The sequence below is a fragment of the Orcinus orca genome, chromosome 13 (assembly GCF_937001465.1).
Source record: "Orcinus orca chromosome 13, mOrcOrc1.1, whole genome shotgun sequence".
Classification (NCBI taxonomy): Eukaryota; Metazoa; Chordata; class Mammalia; order Artiodactyla; family Delphinidae; genus Orcinus; species Orcinus orca.
This window is the reverse complement of record NC_064571.1, coordinates 6,316,066-6,342,109: the sequence shown is the minus strand read 5'-3', so window position 1 is coordinate 6,342,109 and position 26,044 is coordinate 6,316,066. Positions and strand designations below refer to the sequence as shown.

General features: G+C 41.8%; 1 protein-coding gene across 1 annotated transcript; it reads left to right on the top strand.

Moving 5' to 3' along the window:
- The first annotated feature begins 14,211 nt into the window (after positions 1–14,211).
- Positions 14,212–25,609, top strand: NMS (neuromedin S). The gene is made up of 10 exons (XM_004277747.1): positions 14,212–14,377; positions 17,718–17,773; positions 18,067–18,105; positions 19,710–19,733; positions 19,831–19,884; positions 21,636–21,710; positions 22,801–22,836; positions 23,422–23,463; positions 24,524–24,573; positions 25,454–25,609. Exons 1-9 carry the CDS (start codon positions 14,239–14,241, stop codon positions 24,560–24,562), a joined length of 504 nt encoding a protein of 167 aa, XP_004277795.1. The 5' UTR covers positions 14,212–14,238; the 3' UTR covers positions 24,563–24,573; positions 25,454–25,609.
- Positions 25,610–26,044: the final 435 nt, after the last annotated feature.

Sequence of the window (26,044 nt, the reverse complement as noted above, 5' to 3'; positions counted from 1 at the left end):
ATATAGTAGTTTGTTAATCCCAAATTCCTAATTTATGCCTCCGCTGCTATCCCCTTTGATAAACAGAAGTTTATCTTTTTTTAACATTTTTATTTTTATTTATTTAGTTTTTTAATTAATTTATTTATTATTGGCTTTCACCTTAAGAAACTAGAAAAAGAACAGCAAACTAAACTTAAAGCAAGAATAAAAGAAGTAAATAATAAAGATTAGCGTGGTAATAAATGAAAGAAAAAATAGAAAAGCAAAAGAGAAAATAACAAAACAAAAAATTGCCTCTTTGAAAAAATCAACAAAATTGATACATCTTATTCTAGATTGACCAAGAAAAAAAGAGAGGAGTCAAATTATTAGAATTAAAAGGGGGATATTACTTACAAACTTACAAAAATAAAAAGGATTATAAATGAATACTATGGACAATTGTATGCCAACAAATTAGATAACCTGGACAAGTGGACAAATTCCTAGGAAACACAAACTACCTAAAATTGACTCAAGAAGAAACAGAAAATCTGAACAGACCTATAACAAACAAGGAAGAGATTGAATTAGTAACTTTAAAACTTCCTACAAAGAAAAGACTAGGCCCAGGTGACTTCACTGTTGAATTCTACATTTAAAGAAGAATTAATGCGAATCCTTCACAAACTCTTCCAAAATATAGAAAAGGATGGAACACATCTCAACTCATTCAATGAGTCCAATATTACCCTGATACCAAAGCTAGACATAGACATCACAAGAAAACTACAGACCCATATCTTGTATACAAAAGACACAAAATCCCTCGACAAAATACATGCAAATTGAATCCAGTAATATATATAAAGGATTATACAACATGACCAAGTGGGATGTATCCCAGGGATGAAGGTTGCTTTAACACCTGAAAATCAATTAATGTATTACACTATATCAATAGAATACAAAGGACAAATCACATGAGTAAATAGAAGCAGAAAAAGCATTTGACAAAATTCAACTCCCCTTATTGATAAATACATGCAATAAACTAGGAATAGAAGGAAACTTCCTCGACCTGATAAATGACATCTACAAAACTCTACAAATAATATCATACTTGATGGTAAAAGACTGGAAGCTTTCCCCAGAGATCAGGACAAAGACAAGGATGTCCACTTTCATCACTTCTAACATTTTGCTGGAGGTTCTAGGTAGGACAGTTAGGCAAGAAAACAAATGAATTATCCATATTGGAAAGGAAGAAGTAAAACTATCTCTATTTTCAGATGACATGATATTGCATACAGAAAATTCCTACAGATTCTACTAAAAAGAGCTAATAAATTAGTTGAGCAGAATTACAGGATATAATACAAAAATCATTGTATTTTTATAAACTAGCAATGAACAATCCAAAAATGGAATTAAGAAAACAATTCTATTTATAATAGCATCTAAAGGAATAAAATTCTTAGAGATAAATTTAACAAAAGAGGTACAAAACTTATGCTCTGAAAAATACAAACATTTTTGAAAGAAATTAAAGAACACCTAAATAAATGTAGAGAAATCCCATGTTCACGTATCCGAAGACTTAATATTAAGATGGCAGTACTCTCCAAATTGATCTACAGATTCATTGCAATCCTCATCAAAATTCCATCTGGTTTCTTTGAAGAAATTGCCAATGCGACCCTAAAATTCACAGGGAACTTCAAGAAACTCAAAACTTATTGAAAAATAAGATCAAAGAGGGAGGAATAACACTTCTCAATCTTAGAACTTACTACAAAGCTACAGTAATGAAGAGAGTGTGGTACCAGCATAAGAATAGACATATGGATCAATGGAATAGAATTGAGAGTCCAAAAATAAACCTTCACATTTATGATCAATTGATTTCCAACAAGTGTAACAGGGAAGAACAACCCTGACTCCATATCGGACATGTTTCTTTAACCTTTGTATTCTATTGCTTTTGCTACAAGTTATTCACTAAAGGGATGTTGCCTATAGCTTAAGGTATGCATAATGGCCCATCTCCAGGAAGCCTGTCTCCCATGTCTGAAGGTTAAGCTAAAATATCTTTGTTTTCCTTTGTTCACAGGAAACATCCTGACCAGGCCCACCTGTGGAAAAGAAGAAATTAACACACCCCCTCTGGAGTCTGGCCAGAGCCAGGAAATATTTGCAACAACTTATTGCCTTTTTTACTTTACCTCCTCACCTTCCCCTCTTTCTTTTATAAAAGAAACTAGCATCCAAACCTGAGCGAGATGGTTCTTTGGGACACTAGCTCACCATCCTCTTGGTCTGTTGGCTTTCCGAATAAAGTCGCCATTCCTTGCCTCAACAACTGGTCTCTCAATCGATTGGCCTGTCATGCAGTGAGCAGTACGAGCCTGGACTCAGTAACACAAGGTTGCTAAGATAATTAAATGAAAGCAGAAGAGTCCTTTCAAAAAATGGTGTTGAGATGACTGATATCCATGTGCAAAAGAATGAATTTACACACTGTCACATCATATTGAAAAATTAACTCAAAATGGATTGTAGATCTAACTGCAAGAGCTAAAACTAAAAAACTAGCAGAAAAATAGGCATAAATCTTTGTAACCTTCAGTGAGACTATGGTTTCTTAGATATGACACCAAGAGCACAAGCAACAAAAGAAAAAAATAGATAAATTGGACTTCATCAAAAACTTTAAATGTTGTGCTTCAAAGGATACTATCAAAAAAGTGAAAAGACAACCCACAATATGGGAAAAAACTTTTGCAAATCCTATATCTAATAAGGGACTAGTATCTAGAATATATACAGAACACTTACAATTCCATAACAAAAAGGCAAATAACCCAGTTTAAAAATGGGCAAAGGATCTGAATAGACATTTCTCCAAAGAAGGTATGCAAATGGACAGTAAGCACATGAAAAGATGCTTAACATCATTTAATCACTAGGGAAGTGAACATCAAAATCACAATGAAATACCACCTCACATCAACTAGAATGGCTAGAATCAAAAAGACAATAACAAGTGTTGGCAATCATGGAGAAATGCAACACTCACACGTTGCTGGTGAGGATATACAATTGTACAATCGTTTTGGAAAACTTCTTGCCAGTTCCTCAAAATGTCAACCTAGCAGGTATATATTCCAAGAGAAATAAAAACATACATCTGTGCAAAAACTTGTATGTGAATGTTCACAACATCGCTGTTTATAATAGCCAAAGAGTAGAAACAACACAAATGTCCATCAAATGATGAATGAATAACCAAATATAGCATACCCATACAGTGGAATATGATTTGGCAAAAAAAAAAAAAAAAAGGAATGAAGTACTGATACATGCTACAACATGGAGAGCTCCACAGTATCACTGGTAATGGCTTCATGCTATTTCATTTTATAGGCGTACCATAGTATACGAAACAGATCCCCTTCGCTGGACATTTAGGCTACCTCTAGCTCTTTATGTCATAAACAGATTCTAGGAATATGGAGGTGGTAGTGGCAGCACAGTTTTTCAGTTTCTCAAAATATCGGCATACAAACAGAGCAACTAGATAGCAAAACCCATGGACAACATTGACAACAGAACCAGATGATGAGCCATTGCCACAAACCTCAAAAATACAAGTAAGCAGGGAAAAACCACAGACCCATAGGTTAACAGCATCTGTACAGGAACAGACAGATAACCAGGCAGCATCTGAAAAACTGGAGAACAGGAGAAACCGGAAGTTGTACAGAGGACCAGTTTGAAAGCAGCCACTGAAATGGGGGAGGGTCTTGCCCAATCCAATAGCAGGTGAGAGGGGTCCCACAGTAAAAATTGAGGGGCTGTAACAGTCTAGTCTTTAGGAACCATCAAAACTGACTCCCTGGGGCTCCCAACTCCAAGCATCTTCACTAGGTATTCCAAATTGCTTGCAAAGGGGTTGTGCTAATTTACTTGCCCACCACTTCTTGGCCACGTTATTGTCAGACTTTTAGATTTCCGACAATCCTATATGTGTGAATGGTATGTAATTGTTTTAATACATAACTTCTCTAATACTAGTCCACTGGTCACTATGAGACATGGGACCTGGGACACTCTGCTGCAGTGCTGTAATGCTTGCACTTGGACACACCTCTCCTTGAGCAACAAAATACAAAGAAACTCTATGGGACTAAAAATAACTGCATGCATGGGCACTCTGCACAAATTTTGAACAAAAGATACAAAGAGACCAAAAAGACCCAACTGCCACTTTTGAAGAGCCTGGAGCAAAAGCAGGGTATTACGCATGCCCCCTGCACACAACACCACCTAAGGGGTGGGCAAAACACCTAAGCCAACCCTCTGGCACGACCCCTGGACACACCCCTACCCTCACCCCGTATGAGGAGTAATCTCACGCCCTATCAGGGAACCTGCTGTTTGTTCTCACTGCCCCCTGCTGCAGCAGGGGCCCGGATAAAGCCTTGCCTGAATTTCTTGTCTAGCCTCTGATCAATTTCTATTGATTAGGGAGGCCAAGAACCCTGGTGGGTAACAACTATATTTCTTCTTCTCTGAATTGCTTGCTCATATCCTTTGCTGAGTCCTGACTCAGATCCTTACCAGCTGTGTAATATTGAGTAAGCTGTTTAAATTCTATGGTTCCCCATCTGTAGAATGAAAAATGAATAATAGGATTACTTTATAGCTGTAGGTGATTATTAGGATAATGTGCCTTTATATATGTTTAGAACTGTGCCCAGCACATAGTAAACACTAATTGTTAACTATTATTAATTCATAGCATATATATGCATTTATATTTGTATACAAATTCTTCATCTGCCATAAAAATGTTCTCTCTGATTGTGGCTTGTCTTTAACCTTAGTTTGTAGTATTTTTTTTTTTTTTTTTTTTTTTTTTTTTTTTTTTGCGGTACGCGGGCCCCTCACTGTTGTGGCCTCTTCCGTTGCGGAGCACAGGGTCCGGACGCGCAGGCTCAGCGGCCATGGCTCACGGGCCCAGCCGCTCCGCGGCATGTGGGATCTTCCCGGACCGGGACACGAACCCCCGTCCCCTGCATCGGCAGGCGGACTCTCAACCACTGCGCCACCAGGGAAGCCCTGTAGCATATTTTATCATATAGAAGTTTAACACTTTTATAATAATACATCAATATCTTCTCTAGTGATTTCTGCTGTCTTTATAAAGAAATCACCTTTCCCCCAATAATAAAATAGTATTGCGTACTTTCTTCCAGTTGTTCTAAAATTTCTAACTTTTAAAATTTATCTGATTTCACATTTATCTAATCTCACTCCCATCTGGAATTTATTTTTATATGGTGTGAAGAAGTATAAATCTAATTTGTTTCCATGTAGAAAGCTGAGCTAGACTACAAGTGCTGGTTATGGCCGTGAGGACTGGTGAGGATGACGACCTGCACTTAGCTTGAGTTACTTTCTCTATCGCTTACTTGTGAACCAACCAATGACCAGGGCAAAGATCACAGGAAGCTAAGGAAATATTTCTCCAAAATTTCCTCTGTTGTCATGGAAGTACATCTGAATATTTGGTGGTCTCGGCAGCCCTGTGGGGAAAGAAAAGTGCCTGAGGCTGCAGAACCAAGACAGCCTGCCTTTTATATCATCTTGGAGGTTGAAAGTGTAGGTGGAGTCACATCAACCTTTAAAGATCCCTTAAAAATGTCAGTACAATGTGTACCTTCCATTCGGCCTCCCTGAGATTTTGATGCCACGAGATAACACAGTTGTCCCAGCTCCATTTGTTGATTAGTCTTTCCCCATGATTCGTAACATCTCCCACACCGAGGACCCCCTAAAGGCCAAGGTCTCCATGAACATGATAACTAATAGCGTCCACGTAAAACATACAATGTCAAACACTGGCCATCTTGATCTTGGTTTGTCCAAAGTCTGAAAGCTTCAGAGCTGAAGTGAAAAAAAAGATCCTTATTTTTTGTTGACACATTCCAGGTTTTAGAGATTCGTAACACAACCCAGAGCCTTTTTATACAATTGCCTAATGGGATGACACCAGCTTAGGACTTGGATGTGTGCCTTCTGATAAATATGGTGGTGTCAGATATTACAGCTGGGTAGTTATAATTGTAATAATTCTGTAGTTGTCTTCTGTAGAAAACTGAGTCACTCCATGAATTGGTCAGCAAACTTTCCAAAAAGAAAGTTACTCAAATGAGAAGAGGAGGAATAAATGTGTAGTTACAGCCCCGTTCTATTTCCTGTGCACCAATTGCTTCCTCAGTAGTGTACCTATGCCTCAGCGCTCTCATGGTGTCATGATGGGTAATAAAAACACAGAATCCGGAGGAGGAGCATTGCTACATTGAATTAAAATATGGCCTTGGGATGAAAATAAATGAGCTTGTGACATCTGAGTAATAGGGAGATGAAACATTGTGAGAATTATTCATAGTGGGTCATAAAATGGAAAGGCCAGGTTGCCTTTCCCAGAGCAGGGCAGCCAGCAATGCTCAGGGGTTGTTTGCATTCTGTTTCTCTAAATGACAAATTCTAGTCATCAGAGCTTTCTCGAAACTTCCTATCCACCAGGGCTGCTTAGGTTAGTGCACAAATGATATTTTTACACATGCAGATAGCTGTGCATAGATCATGTGGACGCTAGCAGCTGTGATGGAGCCAGGCTGGGGCACAGATCACTCCAGACATTCCACGCAGCTTCTGGGGAGTCCTCTATTATCTATTTATTTTCTGCATAAGATTTGTCTTTGTCAGTATTTTTCCAGAACCAATATAAAAATACCTTTGTGTGTTCTGAACCCAAAATTGGCTGAGAATGAGCTATTGAGTACACAAGAGAAATCATCTATTTTTTTTTAATATTTACTTATTTATTTATTTTGTTGCACCAGGTCTTAGTCGCGGCAGGCAGGTGGGCTCCTTAGTTGCGGCAACTGGGCTCCTTAGTTGTGGCATGCGAACTCTTAGTTGTGGCATGCATGTGGGATCTAGTTCCCTGACCAGGATCAAACCTGGGCCCCCTGCATTGGGAGCGCGGAGCCTTAACCACTGTGTCACCAGGGAAGTCCCAGAAATCATCTACTTTTGTTTGAACTGAGGTTCTTAACCCAGGGCCCCTGAATCCATAGGCAGAGCTTCTCAAACTCAGAAGGCAGTGGAGCCCTCTGTGAAGTGTGTTTTCAGTGCATAGTCTTGTGTGCCACACCCAGCAATCCTGATTCTGGGAGTCTAGAAGGGGACCCATGAACCTGTATTTTTCATGCACACCCCGGGTGTTTCTCAAGCACATAGTCTGGGGGTTACATTCAGAGGAACCCTCTCCTGAGGGTGGGTGGTTGTTTGTGGTAGGGGTTCAAGAAAAAGGACTGTGGAAGACAGAGAAAACAAACTTATAATTACCAAAGGGAGAAGGTGGGGAGGGATAAATTGGGAATTGGGGATTAACAGATACAAAGTACTACATATAAAATAGGTAGACAAGGACCTACTGTATAGCACAGGGAACTATAATCAATACCTTGTAATAGCCTATAATGGAAAAGAATCTGAAAAAGAATATATGTACATATATACACGTATAACTGAATCACTTTGCTGTACACCTGAAACATTGTAAATCAACTGTACTTCAATTTAAAAAAATAATAAAATAGACACACACACACACACACACACACACACACACACACACACACACACACACGGTAAATGGATAAACAAACCCTGCTAGATCCACACAAAAGAACACTGTTCAGGAATAAAAAGGAATGAACCACTGGTACATGCAACATGGATAATGCTTAACAGAAGAAGCCAGACACAATAGTACCTAATGTACGATTCCATTTATATGAAATTCTAGATTAGGCAAAACTAACCACAGTGATTGACAGATCAGTGCTTGCCTAGGGCTGGGACTCGGTGTGGGAACCAACTGCAAAGTCACATGAGGAAACTTTTGGGGGTGATGAAAATGTTCCAGATTTTTATTTCTTTTTTAACTGTTTTTTTTTTTTTTTTTTTTTTGGCCGTGCTGTGCAACACGTGGAATCTTAGTTCCGCGACCAGGGATCAAACCTGTGCCCCCTGCAGTGGAAATCTGGAGCCTTAACCACTGAACTGCCAGGGAAGTCCCCCGATTTTGATTTTGACGGTGGCTATTTGGGTGTATATATTTATCAAAATTCCTTCAAGGATACACTTAATATGGGTGTATTTTATTATATGTAAATTATACCTTGACAACAATAGAAAAACAGGACTGTGGAAAGAACGATGTGCCTGAACCCCTGAAATGGTATGAAAATTGGGCATCCAGATGTGCCTGTGAATTTTTCGGAGATGAGGATGTATGGCTTCCCTCACATACCTGGAGAGACCCATGTGTCCTCAGAAGTTACAAACCACGATAGCCCTTAGTCCCCACGGAGCTAATGATCACATCTGTTTCCAAGGAGGGTGTTTAACTTCTCTCAACTATGAGAAAGTGACTCAAAAGGGACAACTTATCGAGGTGGATAGGCAGCTGGTCTCTGCAAACAAAGGTGGCCGCAGTGCAGTCTGTGTACCAGGCAGCCTTGCTAAAGGCTCCCAAAGACAGTCAGGGGGGCAGGAATCTCCCCTGGGGCTGGTTTTTCTCAGTTGGTGTCCAGGAAATGGCTCTTGGAGGTGGCCTGACTCTCCAGCAAAGGTCTGAGGTCCTTCAGTTCCAGAGCCCCCTCATCTCCTTGAGTTTCCAGAACCTTCCTCTCCTGTTCCTTGGCCTGTGCAGAACCATGAAGAACAGCCCACAATCATGAAGACTGTCCACAATGACCATTCGAACCTTCCCTCTGACCGTAGCCATTTTTTTTTCATTTCCTACCTGGCTTCTCAAGCATCTATTACCATTAACTTACATGAGTTACTCTTTCAAATTCTTTGTTTACGATAACAAAAAAAATCATGGGGTTGGGTTCATTGTTATTATTTTCGCTTCACACAGACGGAAGATGAGCAAAGTGCCCCTGGCCCTCTTTTGACTTAAAGACTCACAAATATATATGCTTTTCAGAAAACAGATCTCAAAGGGGGTGAAACAGAGCAACACATTTTTAAACGAGACCAATCAGGATCACCGCCTTCACGGAAGCTACAGTGATTTGCAGAAGCCATAGCAACAATCTCTGAAGTTCCAATGTTTTATGATGCTTGTGTTAGAAACAACATGGACGAGCATGATTACATGATGTAGAAGAACATTTCTCTGAGCTTTCATCTTGTTTAGTTTGTTTCCGTTAGAGAGGGATACACTTTCTTCTTTAGCTGAGATTTCTCTTACGAGCAATTAGAAGGGTCTATTGCGTCAGGGCTTGGATTCCATTACTTAGCACTGTGAAGAATAAAGCAGGCCTGTCTTATGAAAATATTTAAAAATTTAAAATATGGAGCAGGAAAAAGTGGAAAGAGAATTTAACAGAGGGAATATGGACTGTGTGAGGTTTTGCCTCGAAATTGCCCTAACTTCCCGCTTCTTCTCACCAGCCTCCAGCTAGGTACCTTAGCCTCTTCTTTACATAACCCGGCTCAAATTCCTTCTCCAGCCCTGTGTGTGCCTTTATCTCCTTCCCTCCTGTTTCAGAGCAGAGAGACTGATCCCTCCTCCTGGCTTGTGACTCTGTCCCCTTGGATAACTCCACGACTTTGGCTTCTCAGTTTCCTTTCATCTCCCTGTCTCTACCAATTCCTCTGCTCTGCCGACCTGCGTGTCCCCATCTCCTTCACCCTTCATTTATTACGGAGCTTCCCTTGTGCGCAGCCCTCTCACCTTCTGTGCTTCGAAGGCTGGTCTGCACGTGCTCCTCTGCGGTCTCTGCGTCTGCGCATGCTCACGCCAGCCCCTGTAGACACCGCTCACCCACGGCATCCTAGATGCTAAATGCACCGTCCCTCTCTCCCTGACAGTTCCCTCTGGATCCCCTTTTGGCTTCTGTTCCGCCCCTGCGCTTGAGCCCTGATATTCCCGATGTCTCGCCGCTGCTCTCAGGTTTCTTTACTCCATTCGTTCTCCCAAAGCGACGTCTTTTCTAGTGATTGCAGCCGCTACACCTGTGCTCCCGATGATTAAATCCACACAGTTCAGTCTCTTTCTAAAGCACAAGGCAATCGTTTCCAGCTACATCCTGGAACCTCCTGTTTGTATCCTCTGCAGGCACATAACCAGCACAGCAGCCCACCGCCCTCCCTCCAAGCCTGCCTCAGTCAAGGCTGCTGCTCTGCTCTGCGTTGAAGACCTCACCCCTTGGAGGCCTCTCCAGCTTCTTCTTTTCCTCCAGCCTCCAATCATCCCCAACTCCTGCCAATTCTCCGGTTCAAACGTCTGAATCCACCCCCTCTTCTCTGTTCTCGGTAAGACTCTGGGGTCTGGCCCTCACTATTTTACACCTGAGGATGCCTGCATCTTCAGATCCCACCATCCCTGCTTTCAAACCTCAGACCTCGAGGTCCTGATTCTGACACAATACATCCAACTCCTGATCGGCATAGCAGGCTCTTCAAGGGCAGCTTTCCGCGCCAGCCCAGCCGCTAACCAATGTGTTCCTCTCCCTTCTCTCCCTTCCCGCAGGAGGAGGCCAAGTTCTAACATCAGAGGATTGCCGTCTGTTGGCAGGCAGCTGCGTTTGCAGATGGGGAGAGTAAGCAGATAAAAATGACTCATTGACTACTCTCACTACAAGTCTGCAGACTGACAACCTGCTTCCATCGAGCCCTTCATTCTGCTTCCCCATCATCTTTGTGGTAGTCCCAACCACCTCCCAAAAGATGCCACACCTATCTCTCCTCCCATTCCAGCTATCAGCCACACTTCTGTCCCCAATCTCTGGAAGCACCAAACTTCACTTTTCTCTGATACTTTCTCACCTTTGTACCTTTCATACTGCCCTTACCTACCTGCTCTGCTCCGCAAACTCCACTTGTCTTTTAAATCCCGGTCAAATCCAGCTCCACTGTAGAGCCTCCCCTGTTCTGGGTTTTGCTCAAGAGCAATTTCCAATCAATTATTTACTCTCTTTTTTTCCCTAATATAGCATTTTATATAAGTGTGTGTGCCTGTGCCTGTGTGTGTGTGTGTGTGTGTGTGTGTGTGTGTGTGTGTTAGATTTAATTCATTAATCCTCTGGAATTTATTTTAACGTATAGTGTGAAATAGGGAATTTTTTCCAGATGGATAGCCAATTGCCCTAACCACCATTTATTGAGTAGTTCATTATTTTTGCACTGATTTGAAATACCACCTTGACTCTGTATTAAACTGGTCTGCTTCAAGACTCTATTCTTTTCCATTGACCTATTTGCCTGTTGGTGGATCAATAACAAAATGACTGCTACAACATAATTACTATTGCTTTATAGTACATTTTTACATTAACAAAGTATCATTCTTTTTTAAAGAAATTTCTTGCATATTCTAGAATATTTTCTCTCCCAAATTAATTTCAGAATCAGTCTTAAAATTCTATGAAAAGTCATTTTGGAAGTTTAGTAAGGATTATCCTGACTTTATAGGTGAATTTACCATTAGTTGAAACTTTAACAACAGTGAATGTTGTCTAGATTCATGATGTACCTTTTCATTTATTCACATATTCTTTTATGTCCTTCGGTAAAGTTCTGTACTTTTATTTTTTAATATAGTCCATATTTATTGTTTGGTTTAGTTCTCAATATTTCATAGTTTTTTAAGCTATTTACATTTTCTAATAAACATTTTTCAATTTGTTTTTGCTCATGTCTAAGAAAATTATTCCTGAAAATAGTTTTCTTTAAATCCGGCTGTTTCGTAACTCTTATTCATTCTGATAATTTGTCAGTTGATTCCTTTGGATTTTCGGGGGTAGATAATTGTATCATTTTAAACAATGAGAGTTTCCACCTTTTACTTTGTATTTCTTTTTTTTTTTGTATTGAACTAGCTAAGAATCCCTGTGTTTGTGTTAGTCTGGTTGGGCTGTCATAACAAAAGACCACAGGCTGGGTGGCTTGAACAACAGAAATTTCTTTTCTCCTAGTTTGGATTCTGGAAGTCTGAGATCAAGGTCCCAGTAAGATTGTTTCTGGTGAGACCTCTCCCCTCTGTTTGCAGACAGTACCTTCTCGCTGTGTCCTCTTCTGGCCTTTTCTCTGTGCGTGCATGGGGTGGGGGAGTGGGGAAGAATTGGTGTCTCTACCTCTTCTTATAAAGACACCAGTCCTGTTGGCTTAGGGCCCCATCCTTATGCCATTTAACTTGAATTACCGGCTTAAAAGCTCTATTTCTGGGCTTCCCTGGTGGCGCAGTGGTTGAGAGTCCGCCTGCCGATGCAGGGGACACGGGTTCGTGGCCCGGTCCGGGAGGATCCCACATGCCACAGAGCGGCTGGGCCCGTGAGCCATGGCTGCTGAGCCTGCGCATCTGGAGCCTGTGCTCCACAGCGGGAGAGGCCACAACAGTGAGAGGCCTGCGTACTGCAAAAAAAAAAAGCTCCATTTCCAAATACAGTCACATTGGGGGTCAGGGTTTCAGCACAATTCAGTCTATACCAATGTTGTTGAATAGTATCAATGCAGATTTTTTTCTTCGTTTTTCCTTTTCCCATTTCTGAATTATTATTAAAAATAATTTATTTTTTTATCCTTAATATCTGAGAAATAATGAGCGCAAAATATGCAAAGGAAACCAAATAAATTTGATAAAGTCAGTTATCCTATAGGTTTATTTGAAAAACGTATGTTTGTGTATAGAGCACCTAGTTCACTGGTAGACACAGACCAGATGTTCAAAAAGTACTTGTTGATTGACATTTTGTAGAACTGCCACAAATCTTTGCTATTATGTGTGTGTTTTGTGTCTAGAATGTCCATTTGTGTCCACAAGGTCCATTCAATAAGACATACATAAAAAGTTTATGTTCAAAAAGCAATCATTCACTTTTTTTCTTTCATTCAGTAGAGACTTGCTGTTAGGCAGTGGGTGTATTTTAATACAAAAGACATCATCTCTCTGTGGTGTTTAAAGGCCTTGGTGATTCTCCTTGAACCAAAGTGGTAAATACTGTAATAAATAGAAGTCTCTATTTCTTGCTGGCTCAAAGAAGTAGGTTAAAATTATGGCTATAGTTTATAATTCCTGCTCTGTTATGAATTAGAAATTTTTTGGCAAAATACCACATTTTAAGTCATAAATAAATAGCCCATGCTGAGCAACTTCCACCAAAAATTATTCTCCTAATCCTTAAAGGCAAAAATTAAAGATATGCATGGTGGAAAAAATCCTAAAGCTATTTCACATATGCTGTATATGTTACACTTTTTGCAAGACAGCTCACTTCATTCTTTTTCCTTCTTCCTTCTATCTCATATCCAATCTTAAGGAGGCTCTTTTTAGAAAAAATTAACATATCAACTAAAATCCCACATTCTTACTGATGTGACCTTGGGTCCAAATCCCTTCTCTGCATCCTTGATGGCTTGGTAGCTTTCGCAAGTTCCTTAATCTCTCCCAGCCTCAATTTCTCCATTGATGGAATTAGGAAAGAAATACATTCCTTATAGGTTTTCTGCAAAATTACATGGAATAACCTAGGTGAAATGCTGAATAGGACCTCAGTAGATGGAGTAATTTTGTTATTACTATTTTAAACACTGTCATATTTTCTTGAATACTGATTGAATTTGAAATATTTAACTTGTTCATAGAAACGAATCTGGAGAAACCATAAGAAGTCTAATTCCTAACCATAATTAATTTTTTAAAAACCTTAACTGAACTTCTGAATTTCTTCTAATGTTATATCCAGGACTCCAAATTTTGTTCTCAGGTGCACCAAAGACTATAAAACATCCTTTGTTAAGGGTGGAGAATAAACAGCTTCTTATAAAACAAGACTTCATCATCCAAGAGTTTACAGATTTATATCCAGTGATTTGATTTAAAAAAGAAAAAAGCCTTTTTTTGAGTCAAAAAAAAGTTTCTCAAACTACTATAGAATAACAATTATGACTCTCCAATTTTTATTTTTATTGCTGGGTTGAAAAAGGTGACTCTACAATGCCTACACCAGGAGGATATAATTCTACAAATAAGGGCCCAGCACGACATTTATGAGAAAAGCCGAGTCCTCCTGCGCAAAGCTGATTGGTGCTCAGCCAATGGGCTTCAGGGCGTTGCAAATAAAGGCACCTTCTCCACTGGGCTGGCCAGACGCAGTGTTGTCTCTGCCTGTGGAACTTCGGGAAATGCTCAACTCCTATCCCAGCAGAACACATCCGTGGTCAGCAAAGAGAAACCGCACTTTGAAGATGAAGCATCTTCTTGCCCAATTCCCATCCATTTTGGCCATTTATTGCTTCTGCCTACTACAGATTCCCTCCTCAGGTAAGGGGGCCCCTTCAACAGACCCCAGCTGGCCTGAGCTCTAAGGAAGACTGGGACAGACCTTGACCTTTCAGGGCACTTCTGGAGGGAGTCTAGCTTGGTTCCCTCACCTACTCTCATTTCTACCCTTTGGAAATGGCTTCCATCAGAGAGGATGGACAGAGCTAGATGCCGCAGCCTTTTACCAAAGGAGGTTACTTTCCCCTGTGGAACTGCCTTTAAACAGCTCCTGTCCCAGGGCTGGTCCCAGGATGTGCCGCTGAAATTGTGAGGGATATGAGTCGGGGGACGACTCCAACGTATTAGCCATTTGTGCTCTTGGAATTCTGAAGAGATGAGAGCAGAGACGAGCTTACAGTGCCAAAGACTGAGGATTGAGGAACAGTTGGAGAAGGGCGGTGTGGGAGCGAGCACAGAGAAAGGGAATCTTCTCCTAGCTTCTCCTGTGGGCCTGGCGGGGAAGGTGAGGGGTTGGGCGGGGGGGAGAGGCCCTGGGAGCGCAGCTGAGGCCCCATGTCTTCCAAGACTTGGGCGCTGTCCGAGGTGCTGACCGGACGCGGGTGTCTCTTCACCAAATTCTGAGAACCAGTGCTTTTGCAGGGAAAAGGGGTTCCCTGTAGGGAACAGGAGTTGGGTATGGGGTCCCTAGTCGAAATTTGTTACCCATCTCCAGGTAACTCGCTATATGATGCAGGATGTGGTGGAAGCTCCAGTTGGAAACACAGATTATTTCAAAATTTTAGAATTTTCCATTAGAATTTTGGTTTCAGAGAGTAGAAAATCTTTGAAAATATATTCAAACAGAAAATATATTTGAAATAGAATGCTTGTTTTGCCATGTCCTGTAGTGTAATCACAAAGCCTAGGCATTGCAAGGAACCGTGGAGGTCATCTAGTTTAAACTCTCAGGAGAGCAGGGATCGCCTTTATGATTTCCCTAGTTGATTACTTTCAGTGACACCCAACTCACTACCAGCCAAAGTCAGCCAGTAGCTGCCTCCCCTGGTTTCCAATAGAAACTTGTTTTGGAAATTTCTTAGTACCTTTTATTTATCTGTCTATATATTTATATCCACCTCCCTCTTTTTCCGATTTAATTTTCTGTTCCCTGAGGATAAGGTCCCTATGGTATTTATCATTGTATTGTTAGCACAGAACCTCTTTATCATTCCTTATAAGATTGGTTTGAATTTCTTTTCATTTTTGAATAGCTCCAATCATCACAAACTTCTTTACACTGAGCTGAAATCTGATCACATGCAACTTCTAACCACTAGCCCTAGTTCTGCCCTTTGGGGATATACAGAATAAGACTAATATTTCTTTTTTTTTTTTTTTTCCCGGTACACGGGCCTCTCACTGTTGTGGCCTCTCCCGTTGTGGAGCAACAGGCTCCGGACGCGCAGGTTCAGTGGCCATGGCTCACGGGCCCAGCCGCTCTGCGGCATGTGGGATCTTCCCGGACCGGGACACGAACCCGCATCCCCTGCATCGGCAGGTGGACTCTCAACCGCTGCGCCACCAGGGAAGCCCAGGACTAATATTTCTTATGACAGGTTCTCAGAACAGTTGATGGCAGTTAACACACACTTCCTAATTTTTCCCTTTTTGCCAAAGAAAACTGTGCTCAGTTCCTTTAACTCACAACAAATCCTATCATTTCAAGTAGGACTATTACCTTTCAAGGTTGGGACACTATCTTTTGAATCCAGCACAAGATTGCCTCAGCTTTTTCTTGGCTTATAGTGAGACGGCAGGGAGCAATATATCACTCAGTATTTTTTTTAAAAAAATACTACTCTTGAGCCAGATATTCCCTGTCTCAGATTTTTTAAATCTAAATTCAGGGTCTTATATTTATCCCATTTAATTTCATCTTCTTAGTTTTGACATATCCCGTTGATTCTTTCAGTTGCAGTATTAGCTTTTCCTCCAAGTGTTGTGTTACATGCAAATGAGATGAAGACTTCATCTAGGTCAGATAAAAGTTGACTGGTATAGGGTTCAGCTGCATTACTTACTCAGCTGCATTACCAGTAGCAACCTTCCCCATATCCCTATTCCTGAAGAGTCTGATGAAGCAGAGAGACAGGTATCCGTATTTCTTAAAAGTTCCAAGAGTGACTCTGATGCACATACTTACTGACACCATCTCTTGATATCCTGTCCTTATATATTCCATCAAAATATTACCAAAAGTGGGGTCCAGCTGCTCGCCACTCAAAAGCCAATAAAGAGACAAGGTTGGTGGAAAGGAAAGCTTCCTTTATGTCAGGTGCTGGCAATAGAGCGGGGAAGGTGGACAAAGGCCTGTCCAAAGGCCGACTCCCCAGCCACGACCCCCCCCCCCCGACAATCAGTGGGCAAGAGCTTTTATAGATGGAGGGAGGAGGTTACTTGCAGAAACAGCACAGTCAGCTCTGACGGTAATCTTGAAATTGGTCATGTGGTGGTCTGACCAGCATCATCTTGATTGTTTTAAGTATAGTTAATCTTCAGTTCTCGGGTTGGGTTGTTCCCATTTCCTTAAGGCCAGTTCTCAGAACTGTGGCAGCTTATGTCATGGCTACAGCCTGGTCAGCGTGTAGTTAACTTCTTCCACCTGATGGAGGTTTTAGTATCTACAAGACAGCTCACAGGATATGGCTCAGAATATTATCTATAGCCCTTGAGAAGGAACTAAAGGTCCTTGACTTTGCTTACTGACTAAACTATTTTTATTTAGTCTTTTGGGAATGTTTCTGCATTTTCTCACTTCTTGGATTAAACTTATCTTTTGGCTAAAGTTTTTCTACAGACGAAAGGCAGGAGGAGGACATGAGGGGGCAAGGACCATAGGGCTCTGCTCCATTTCAAAAATACAAATTAAGTTGTTAACTAGGTAATTTTTTCCCTCTCCCCTAACTTGCTAACTCTTGTGCTGCTAACTCCTGGTAAATAAAAAACCATGCAATTTTAAATTAACTTTGGTACAAATCTCAGATTTGCTAGTGGTAGGTAGAAGTGTGTTTTCTTTAACAATCCTTTTAACAACATGGTATTAATAGAATCGCTGTGTGCTCTTCATGGTAAAGATTTAAAAGTTAATGCTGGACTTTCCTGGTGGTCCAGTGGTTAAGAATCCATCTCGCAATGCAGGGGACGCCGGTTTGATCCCTGGTCGGGGAACTAAGATCCCACCTGCTGCAGGGCAACTAAGCCCACGCACCACAACTAGAGAGGAGCCCATGTGCTGCAACTAAGACCCGATGCAGCCAATAAATAAATAAATATTTTTTTAAAAAGTCAACGCTACAACCTCTTTTCTCCTAACAGAGATTTTTATGATCTCTCACAATAGGATTTCCTCGACCTTTAGCTGATCCTCCAGATGGCTTGGATATCGTGAAGCTTGAGGTACACCACTGTTCAGTAATGTGAGATTTTTATTTAGCCTTAGCCTTGAAACTATCAAGTGGATAATGTTCACTTAAAACTATGTTAAGATCAGATTCTTGGCTGCAGCAGAAACTCACTGTTTTCATTTTCGTGGCTTCATTTAAGTCATCTTGGGAGTTGTGTTGAAATGTATGGCCACTGTGTGAGAAGATAATGCAACGTTCATAAATGAGGCAACTTTAGGATTTAATTTTACTTCTATTGATTAAGGAATTTGTACTTATCTTTGATTCATTTTCCTCATTTTTTAGCGGCTGGCATATTGGGCAACTCTTTCTAGACAACCTAAGGTAAAACAATGAATATACATATGGTAATTCTTTTATTTATAACAGTGCACCTGCTTATACCATAATTGATATCTGTAAATAAGCACACTCTTTTGCTACCTATAGGAGAATTCTGCATGTATGTGTAAGTGTGTGTGTAAGAATACAGTTTTAGGAAATAACGAGTGACTCTCCTAAATATAAATGACCATAAAATATTGGTAGTTCATCTGCATTCTTATAAGGATCATAATCACATATACATATCATATACATAATCACATATATACATAAAATTACATGTCAGGTGGGGATACAGTAGTGATCCAAGCAGACCAAATTACCTGCTCTCATGGAATTTATATTCTAGTTGGGGAAGCAGTCTCCAAGATAGATAGATAAAATTTTAAAAATATTTTTTTCTCTAAAACAAAAAAAAAAATAAAGCAAGGAAGGTGCATATGAACTCTTGAGAGTTGGTGTTCGTCACCTGGAAAATCATCTTCAAATTCCTTGGTTATTTTGTGGGGGGGCTTGAAAAGTAATGGTATAAAGTTGATGAACATGATAACAAAAATATATTGCCTATTGGGCAAAACTATTTGCCCAATAGGTGTCCAGAACACACACACACACACACACACACACACACACACACACACACACACTTCTGTGAACAGATGCTGACAAAGAGACCGGAAGTTGTAAAAATAGTAAATACTTTCTGCTGATTTAGAAATGGTGATCATAAAGAAACAGAAAGTTAATGTCCACTGAGCCTCTGCTATGAGTAATTTTGGTTCATTATTTTGTGTGTCTGTGTGTGTGTGTGTGTGCCCATATTCATGTGGGTACACGTACACACATAACAAAGAGAGAAAGAGAGAATATGTAAGTATTGGTTACTGCAGAAACCCTCCACGAAGTTTGTAGGAAGTTGTACTCACAGCAACAAAATTAGACACGTTACTAACAACTTTCATTTCTGTCTTGATTGGAGTTTGAGCTGTTTCAACAATGTTTAGATGTAAATGAGATGAGATCAATAGTAACGAGATATTTACATCATTCACAGTACCTCTCTGAGTAAGATATGCTGCCAGTACAGCTTTTCCTGGGCTGTCATCCATGCAGACAGAACAGGGTGGTGCTCTAACAAGGATTTAGAAATTAAAAGCTGGACTTTCTGCAAGAACAGTGAAGATTCATGTAGAAAGCTTTTAGGGAAAAAATTTGGTCAATATGAACCAACCCTAGGAAAACTGAATTATAGGGTATACCCAGCAGCAAATTAAAAGTTGCAATCGTTATTTTATCCCACCTCTTAGTTAGATGGCTATCTGGGAACTGATTAGGGTATTGCTTCAATGCATCATAGAGTATGTTTTTCCCCTGAAGATTGAAAAGGTAAAATAAGATTAAGTTTTAAAATAATGATGTCGCTGGCAACTTTCCTTTTGGCAAGATTCTGCATCAACCATAGTCTTATTAAGTTTGTATAATGGATTTCTTTTTAGAATGCCAATTTATTTCATAATATTCAGGTAAATCAGGAAGGTCCCCGGTGTAATTTCTCCTGCCCCAGTAAAATTCCATGTGACTTACCCTCATCATTTTCTTTCCAGGATAATCAAGACATATACAAAAGGGTGAGTACCACCAGCCTAGTAACAAGAGCATGCAACTACCACATTTACAGCAAGTGACGCTTAGAATTAAAATCAACCTTTTTTTCCTCTTATTTAGTTTTTATTTCATTACTCCAGAACTCAGAAGCCGACGCATCCGGTTAAAACCGGGGTCAGTATTTTATCGTAATCATCTCTCTGTAAAAGTCACTCTCCTCTGCACGCCTTTGTCCTTTCCCATTTAATATATGCAGATAAGTAGAAAAACAGGGGCCTTCCAGAAACTTTGGGTAATAGCTTTTTAGGTGCTTTTTCCTGGGGCTGCAGGGATTCTCTCTCTCCCTCTCTGGGGAAGGGGTTGGGGGAGGTTGACAGATCTGAAAAGCTAGAGAATAATTACAGAAAAGGAAAAATTAGTAAGAAATAACTTTTTATTATGCACTTAAACAGATGTACAAGAAGCCTGGTAAAGACTGAGCTCTATTTACATTGCTCCATGTTACCTTCTGTGTTTTAAATTCTGTAAAGTGCTTTGTGAAGTGTGAAGTACCACATTCTCAATAGTGACCTGTGGGTGTGCATCTTTCGTCACTGTCACAGTGTGTATGTGCTGTGGGAATAAAAAGCATCGCCTCTAACTCTCTTATTATAAATTGGAGTTACCCTCAGGAACAGATTGTTGAAGTGAATTTCTGCAGGGTATGATTTGGAGAATATTGGGAAGGTCATAGAATCAATCCAGTCAGAGTGATTGAAATTCTATTAGAAAGTCACTTGTTTATATAGTCAAGGCTTTCCAAGTCTTCAGAAAGATCCTTAAAATAAACAAGTACCAAGCAAAAAGTTTTTCCCTTTGAGGCAAAGACACAAGAGTAGTATAGATTATAGATTTAGTACTGGGGATCAGGTAAGGATGGGAATAGTATCAGGACAGGCCATGGGCACTGCAAGTTGAGAAGGGTTAAAAATGGAAGGGAAAAGAGAAAGACAAATACCATATGATATCACTTATATGTGGAGTCTAAAATATGGCACAAATGAACCCATCTACAAAACAGAAGCTGACTCACAGACATAGAGAACAGACTTGTGGTTGCCACGGGGTGTGGGGAGTGGGGAAGAATGGAGTGGGAGTTTGGGGTTGGTAGATGCAAACTATTACATTTAATGGAATGGATAAACAACAAGGTCCTACTGTAGAGCACAGGGAACTATTTTCAATATCCTGTGATAAACCACAGTGGAAAAGAATATGAAAAAAAGAATATATATATGTGTATAATTGTCACTTTGCTGTACAGCAGAAATTAACACAACATTGTAAATCAAATATAGTTTAATAAAAAAAGATTCTTTCTAGCCTAAAAAAGAAAAAAAAAAAGAAAATGGAAGGGAAAAGATAAACTCCGTGTCTGTGACACGAATTAACGTTTACTCTGAGCTGAAATACTCAGGGAGGATTCACAGGACTAGATAAGACAGGGTATGTATGTCTGAGTGTGTGCGGGCAGTCACAGATGAGACATACAGGAGAATAAAATGAATGGGGCCGGTGGTTATGCATGCTGCCCTTCCACCTCGTCCCTTAGATAAGGAGAGCACACCTGGGGAGCCAGAGAGGATCTTCATGGAGATGCTTATCTGGGACGATGCACTCCACACTAGAAGGACAGAATGTTTGGGATTAGTGCAGATACAAGTCTGTTTTACCCTAAGGGAATATTTTTGAGTGATGTGTTGGAATGAAATGTGCTAGCAAGGCAAGCGGTTCTTTATTGAAATCATAAAATTTCAGGCTTAGGCTTGGAAATGGATTTTACTCTGAAAATTAAACCCATTTGTAAGGGGGTGAGCAGACAGGAATGCACATAGCCCTGGGCCTGGGCCCAGTGCTGTCTGACCCTCACCGCCTCTTTGCCGCAGTTTCCTCCTGTGAATTCTCTAATGCGTCTGGCTGCTAAGCTGGCCAACCAAAGGATGAAAAGATTTCGGCAGCGCGTACGTACTTTTTCCTTCCACCATATTTTTATGCCACTAGAAGTTCACTTACCCGTGGTGAATGCCTGTTGTCCCCTTTGGGCTCACTGGTGTTTTCTCCTTGTACGAGCTCCACACGGTGGCTGCAGGGCAGGGAATGGGGGAGAGGGGCTGTGGTCCAGCTCCGTGACCATGGGCTCCTCCTCTGCGCTCTTCATCTTTTCTCATTTTAGTTTTCGTGTTGTTTTTTCACTTTCCCTGCCCCTTCCTCTTCCTCCCCATGACATGGACACTTGCCTTGATCATATACTCTGCTTCCCATTGCCCCACCTGCCCTTTTATTCTTATGGCAGGGCTTCGTTTCTTAAAAAAAAAAGAAGCTCTGAAACTAACACAACATTGTAAATCAACTATACTCTAATATAAAATTAAATTAAAAAAACCAAAAAAATTTTAATTAAAAAAATTTAAGTTTAGAAATGACTAGTTTCAATAATAGCTGAACCTGTTCAAAATGTCCATCAAGGTTTTGTTGCGTGGTAGCAGAACAAAGAAACAAACACAAATTTTTGTACACTGTGAGTCCAAGTAGGGTGAACGACTCATTCCAGTTTGCCCAGGACGTTCCCGTTCCTGGGTTTAGCTCTGAAAATGCCAAGACCCCAGAAAAATTGCTCACTTCCTGAGAAACCCATTGGTCATTCTAAGCACAGGCCACAGTTTGCTTGGATACTGATGTCAGACTTCCAGGTTGAGTCTGCCTCAACCATTGGGCCAGACCCACAAGGAAAGATGAGCTGAAGAAGCTGAAATGGCATATCCTTGAAAATCTGCCTAAACCAGGAGCCAACTTCAAGTCGAGGCTATTGGGAAGAACAAGCAAGTTTAACATTGTCCTGGACCCTAAGGGTAACCCAACCAAGAAAACACACTTGCCTTCCTGAACAGAAAATTGTGATTGGCTCCACGGTTAGCTGTTTTCTTGAAAGGCATTTTGCATCTGACTTCCGGCTACCTTAGAATGGAATCAGGGAGGGGCAGGATCACAGTACACTGCAAGCCTCGGGGATGAGTTTCCTATTAAATGAACCTGGGCCTCATTCCTTCACAGGATTCCGGAGCTGCTGCAGAGCATCTTACCAAGAAGGTGTGTAAGCCCTGAGCAAGCACCACCCCCCAAAAAAGATCTACTTCTCAAAGAGAGAAGGACGGGGGAGTGCTTGAAGCCAGGCCACCTTGCAGCCCCTTTAGATCACTTCTGGAAAGAACTGGTCTCACACTATGCCCTAAAATTCTCTGAGGCTGAGCATCTAATTTTGGGTTTCCCTGGGCTTGTCCTGGAGCAGAAAGGAATCATGGAGCGATGCCCTTGGACGGCACTATTTCATCTCCGTTCTTACAGATGCGTCACCTGGGGCCATCTGCCCCTGGAGATTTGCTTTCTGCCTCAGGGGCCCACAGGCCAGTTGTGCAAACTTGGGGAGGGGTGCAGCATCTGTGCTTCTCCAAGTTGACCGTGCACCATAAACACTTGGGACTTGTTAAAATTCAGATGGCTGGGCCCCAACCCGAGATTCAGCGGGCACCTGAGATTTTGCATTTCTAACAAGGTCCCAAGTGTTGTTAATGTTTTGGGTCTGGGGACCACACCTTGAAAACCACTACCATAGACATCTTTGAAAGACCTCCGGCACAGCGTGGTTGCATAATGGTTTGTGTTTTTATGTTGCAGGATCACACTGCCACCTTGGAAAGACCATTTTTCCTTTTCAGGGTAAAGCATATTTCCTCTTCTCTGTTTTTCACCCCAATTCTCTCCTACCGCCCCAATTATGGAGTTACTGCAGAATGAGCCCAGACAGGCCCCCATGGCGAACTGGTGAATCATTAGGGGAACTTTCTCACCCTTCCTTAGGGGATGACTCGATGCTTGGAAAGGAAAGGGTCCAACGGACACGGGCTGCGCGCACCAGGGCTCTGGGAGGAGCTCAGGGGCGGGAGGCGGGAGTTCTGCTGATGGACAGACGCGCGGGCCAACCAAAGTCGGAGTCCGTGTTCCAGAGCCTGAAGGTCCGGGACGCACGGCCCCGATCACAGTGGAAATAGGAGTCTAGGCGTCCTTTTCCCCGGGGAACTCGGAGCTTCTTGCAAAGGTCACAGAGTCACAGATGGTCTTTTAGTTCTAGACCTACCACTCCCTAGCTGTTTCACCCCCTAGATCTTCAGTGTTTGCATCAGAAAAACGTGCGAATCCGACTACATGTGCGCTCCTCCATCTGCATTCTGTGGTCATTGGTGCTAAGAGATGCTCTGCAAAGATCAAATACGATAGAAAACACTGTACCTGACACTCTCCGAGGTTTACAGAGAATACCATGTCCTGCAGGAAGCAACCTGTTCAACTTGGCTCAGTCATACTTTTCCCAAACCCCCATGACATCCCAAGTACACATTTTGAATCTGCATGCCCTACTAGTGGTTGTTTTCTGGAAAGTACTTGCAGAAACAGTGGGTCTCCATGATGTCTTTAGGATGAGAAGTCCTGTGATGCGTTGTTTAGGGATCGTCCTGCCACATAAACAGAGGCTAAGGGGTGGAGTGGTGGGGTGAGGCACAGTGTCAGGGCCATAGGAGCAGCAAGGGTCCTGGAGCACTGCCCCAGAGGATCCACAGAGTAGCAGAGACTGGGGCTCCCCAGGTGAGCCCCCAGGGAAGCTGCTAATGCCTCAGTTAGGAGAACAGAGCCTTAGGGCGTAGAGAAAAGGTCTGGAACCAAGAAAGAGATTCCAGGCAGTGTGGTCTCAGTACTGTAAGCTTCTCCTTTTTTTTTTCAGCCAAGGAATGGAGGAAACCTTAACCTTAGCACCTGGTAGGATCGTCCAAGGTCAGCCTCACTGCAGCTCTTCTCCTCCAAACAAATGTTATCTGTCTGACGTGGGGCAGTGAGAGGCAACCAGAGGGGTGATGGTTCCAAGAAAGGGAGGCCATGTGAAACCCCTAAGGGGCTCCTCTGCCCCCTCCCTTTCCTGCTCTCAGCATCACAGAGACCCCACTGCAGCCTGGCACTGTCCCAAACAATGCAGCCTTTGCTTCATGCCAGCTCTTTGCAGGTGTGTTGTCTCCAGCAGTGGCTGTGAGAGGACAGAAGCTCCACAGCTTTTGTGACTTCTCACCTGGCCCTTGTGATGAGGCAAAATCCGCCCTGGCGTGCTTGGTGGGGAGAAGTTCTCTATAGTGGGAACATTTCCGATTAGAACCAGGCCAGGCTGTTCCCTCCATTCAATGATGCTCTGAGACCTGGAGGTGAAATCTGGCGAGATTTCTTGGCTTCTGGCCTGTGGCAGTTCGAGTCCCTGCACACGAGCAGCTCTGGGCCACCACTGTTTCTCATGTTGATGTGGTCCCAGGGACATGAGGCCACTGTCTTTCAGAGGCAACCCAGCCTCCCTCCTGGAGCCCCTGGACCAACTGACAGTGACTGGGGCCCTGGCAGCCCAAGGTGCCTGAGAGAGCTGTCCAGATGCTGGGGAGCACAGCCGCCCTGGCCAAACTGGGAAAGATGTTCCCTGAGGCCACAGCTCTCACACTGACCTAATGGCCTGATCAGTTACAGCAACAAACCTTATGAGTACCAATTATGGGCATTTATGACATGCCAAATTGAGGTATTTTAAAATATGTTATATAATAACGTGACCCTGGGCCTCATCTCCATCCTGATAATGATTCAATCTGACCTGTACATTTTTCTTTTTTCTTTTCAGAATTCAGCGGCAAAGGGAGACTGGATCAGATGAGGCAACTGAGCATTTGTTTTGAACAAATATCAAATTTCTTTCTGTGAACAGTATTTAAAGAGAATTCTCTTGCTCTCTATTCACTAGAATATTCAGTTGTGTAAAAAATAAAGTAGCATTGACACAACGTTTTCATTTCTTATTTCTTATCGGGTATATTTTTTAAGTAATAGGGTATGTATGATTAAAATGTGCTGGTTTGGGTGGTGTTTTATCGTGTTCCGACAATCTCGTTATTGTCGAGCTTTGAGAGCACAAGCCCGGGAGAGCCTGGCTGGCTTCAGATACTGACTCCGCTTTTTAGCTGGGGGACGGTGGGCTGGTCACTTCCATGAAAAAATAACAGCACCTTCACAACGTTTTAGAGATGACTGAGGAGATGGTCCACATGAGGGGCTTGGCATGATGGTACCTAGTGAGCACTCAGGGAGTGTTGGCTCTAATTACATTTCAAAGATGAGTTTTGTTACACAAATGGTACCAAAGGGACTTGCCCTATGGGAGGTGCTTCTATATTGCTGACCAAGGGCTCGAAGTTACAGCATTAAGTTAACGTAT

Coding starts and splice junctions, on each gene's coding strand:
- NMS (XM_004277747.1), top strand. CDS start 14,239: ATGCTCAACTCCTATCCCAGCAGAACACATCCGTGGTCAGCAAAGAGA. Junction 18,106..19,709: donor CTCTTTCTAGACAACCTAAG/GTAAAACAATGA, acceptor TTTTCTTTCCAG/GATAATCAAGACATATACAA. Junction 22,837..23,421: donor CAGAGCATCTTACCAAGAAG/GTGTGTAAGCCC, acceptor TTTATGTTGCAG/GATCACACTGCCACCTTGGA.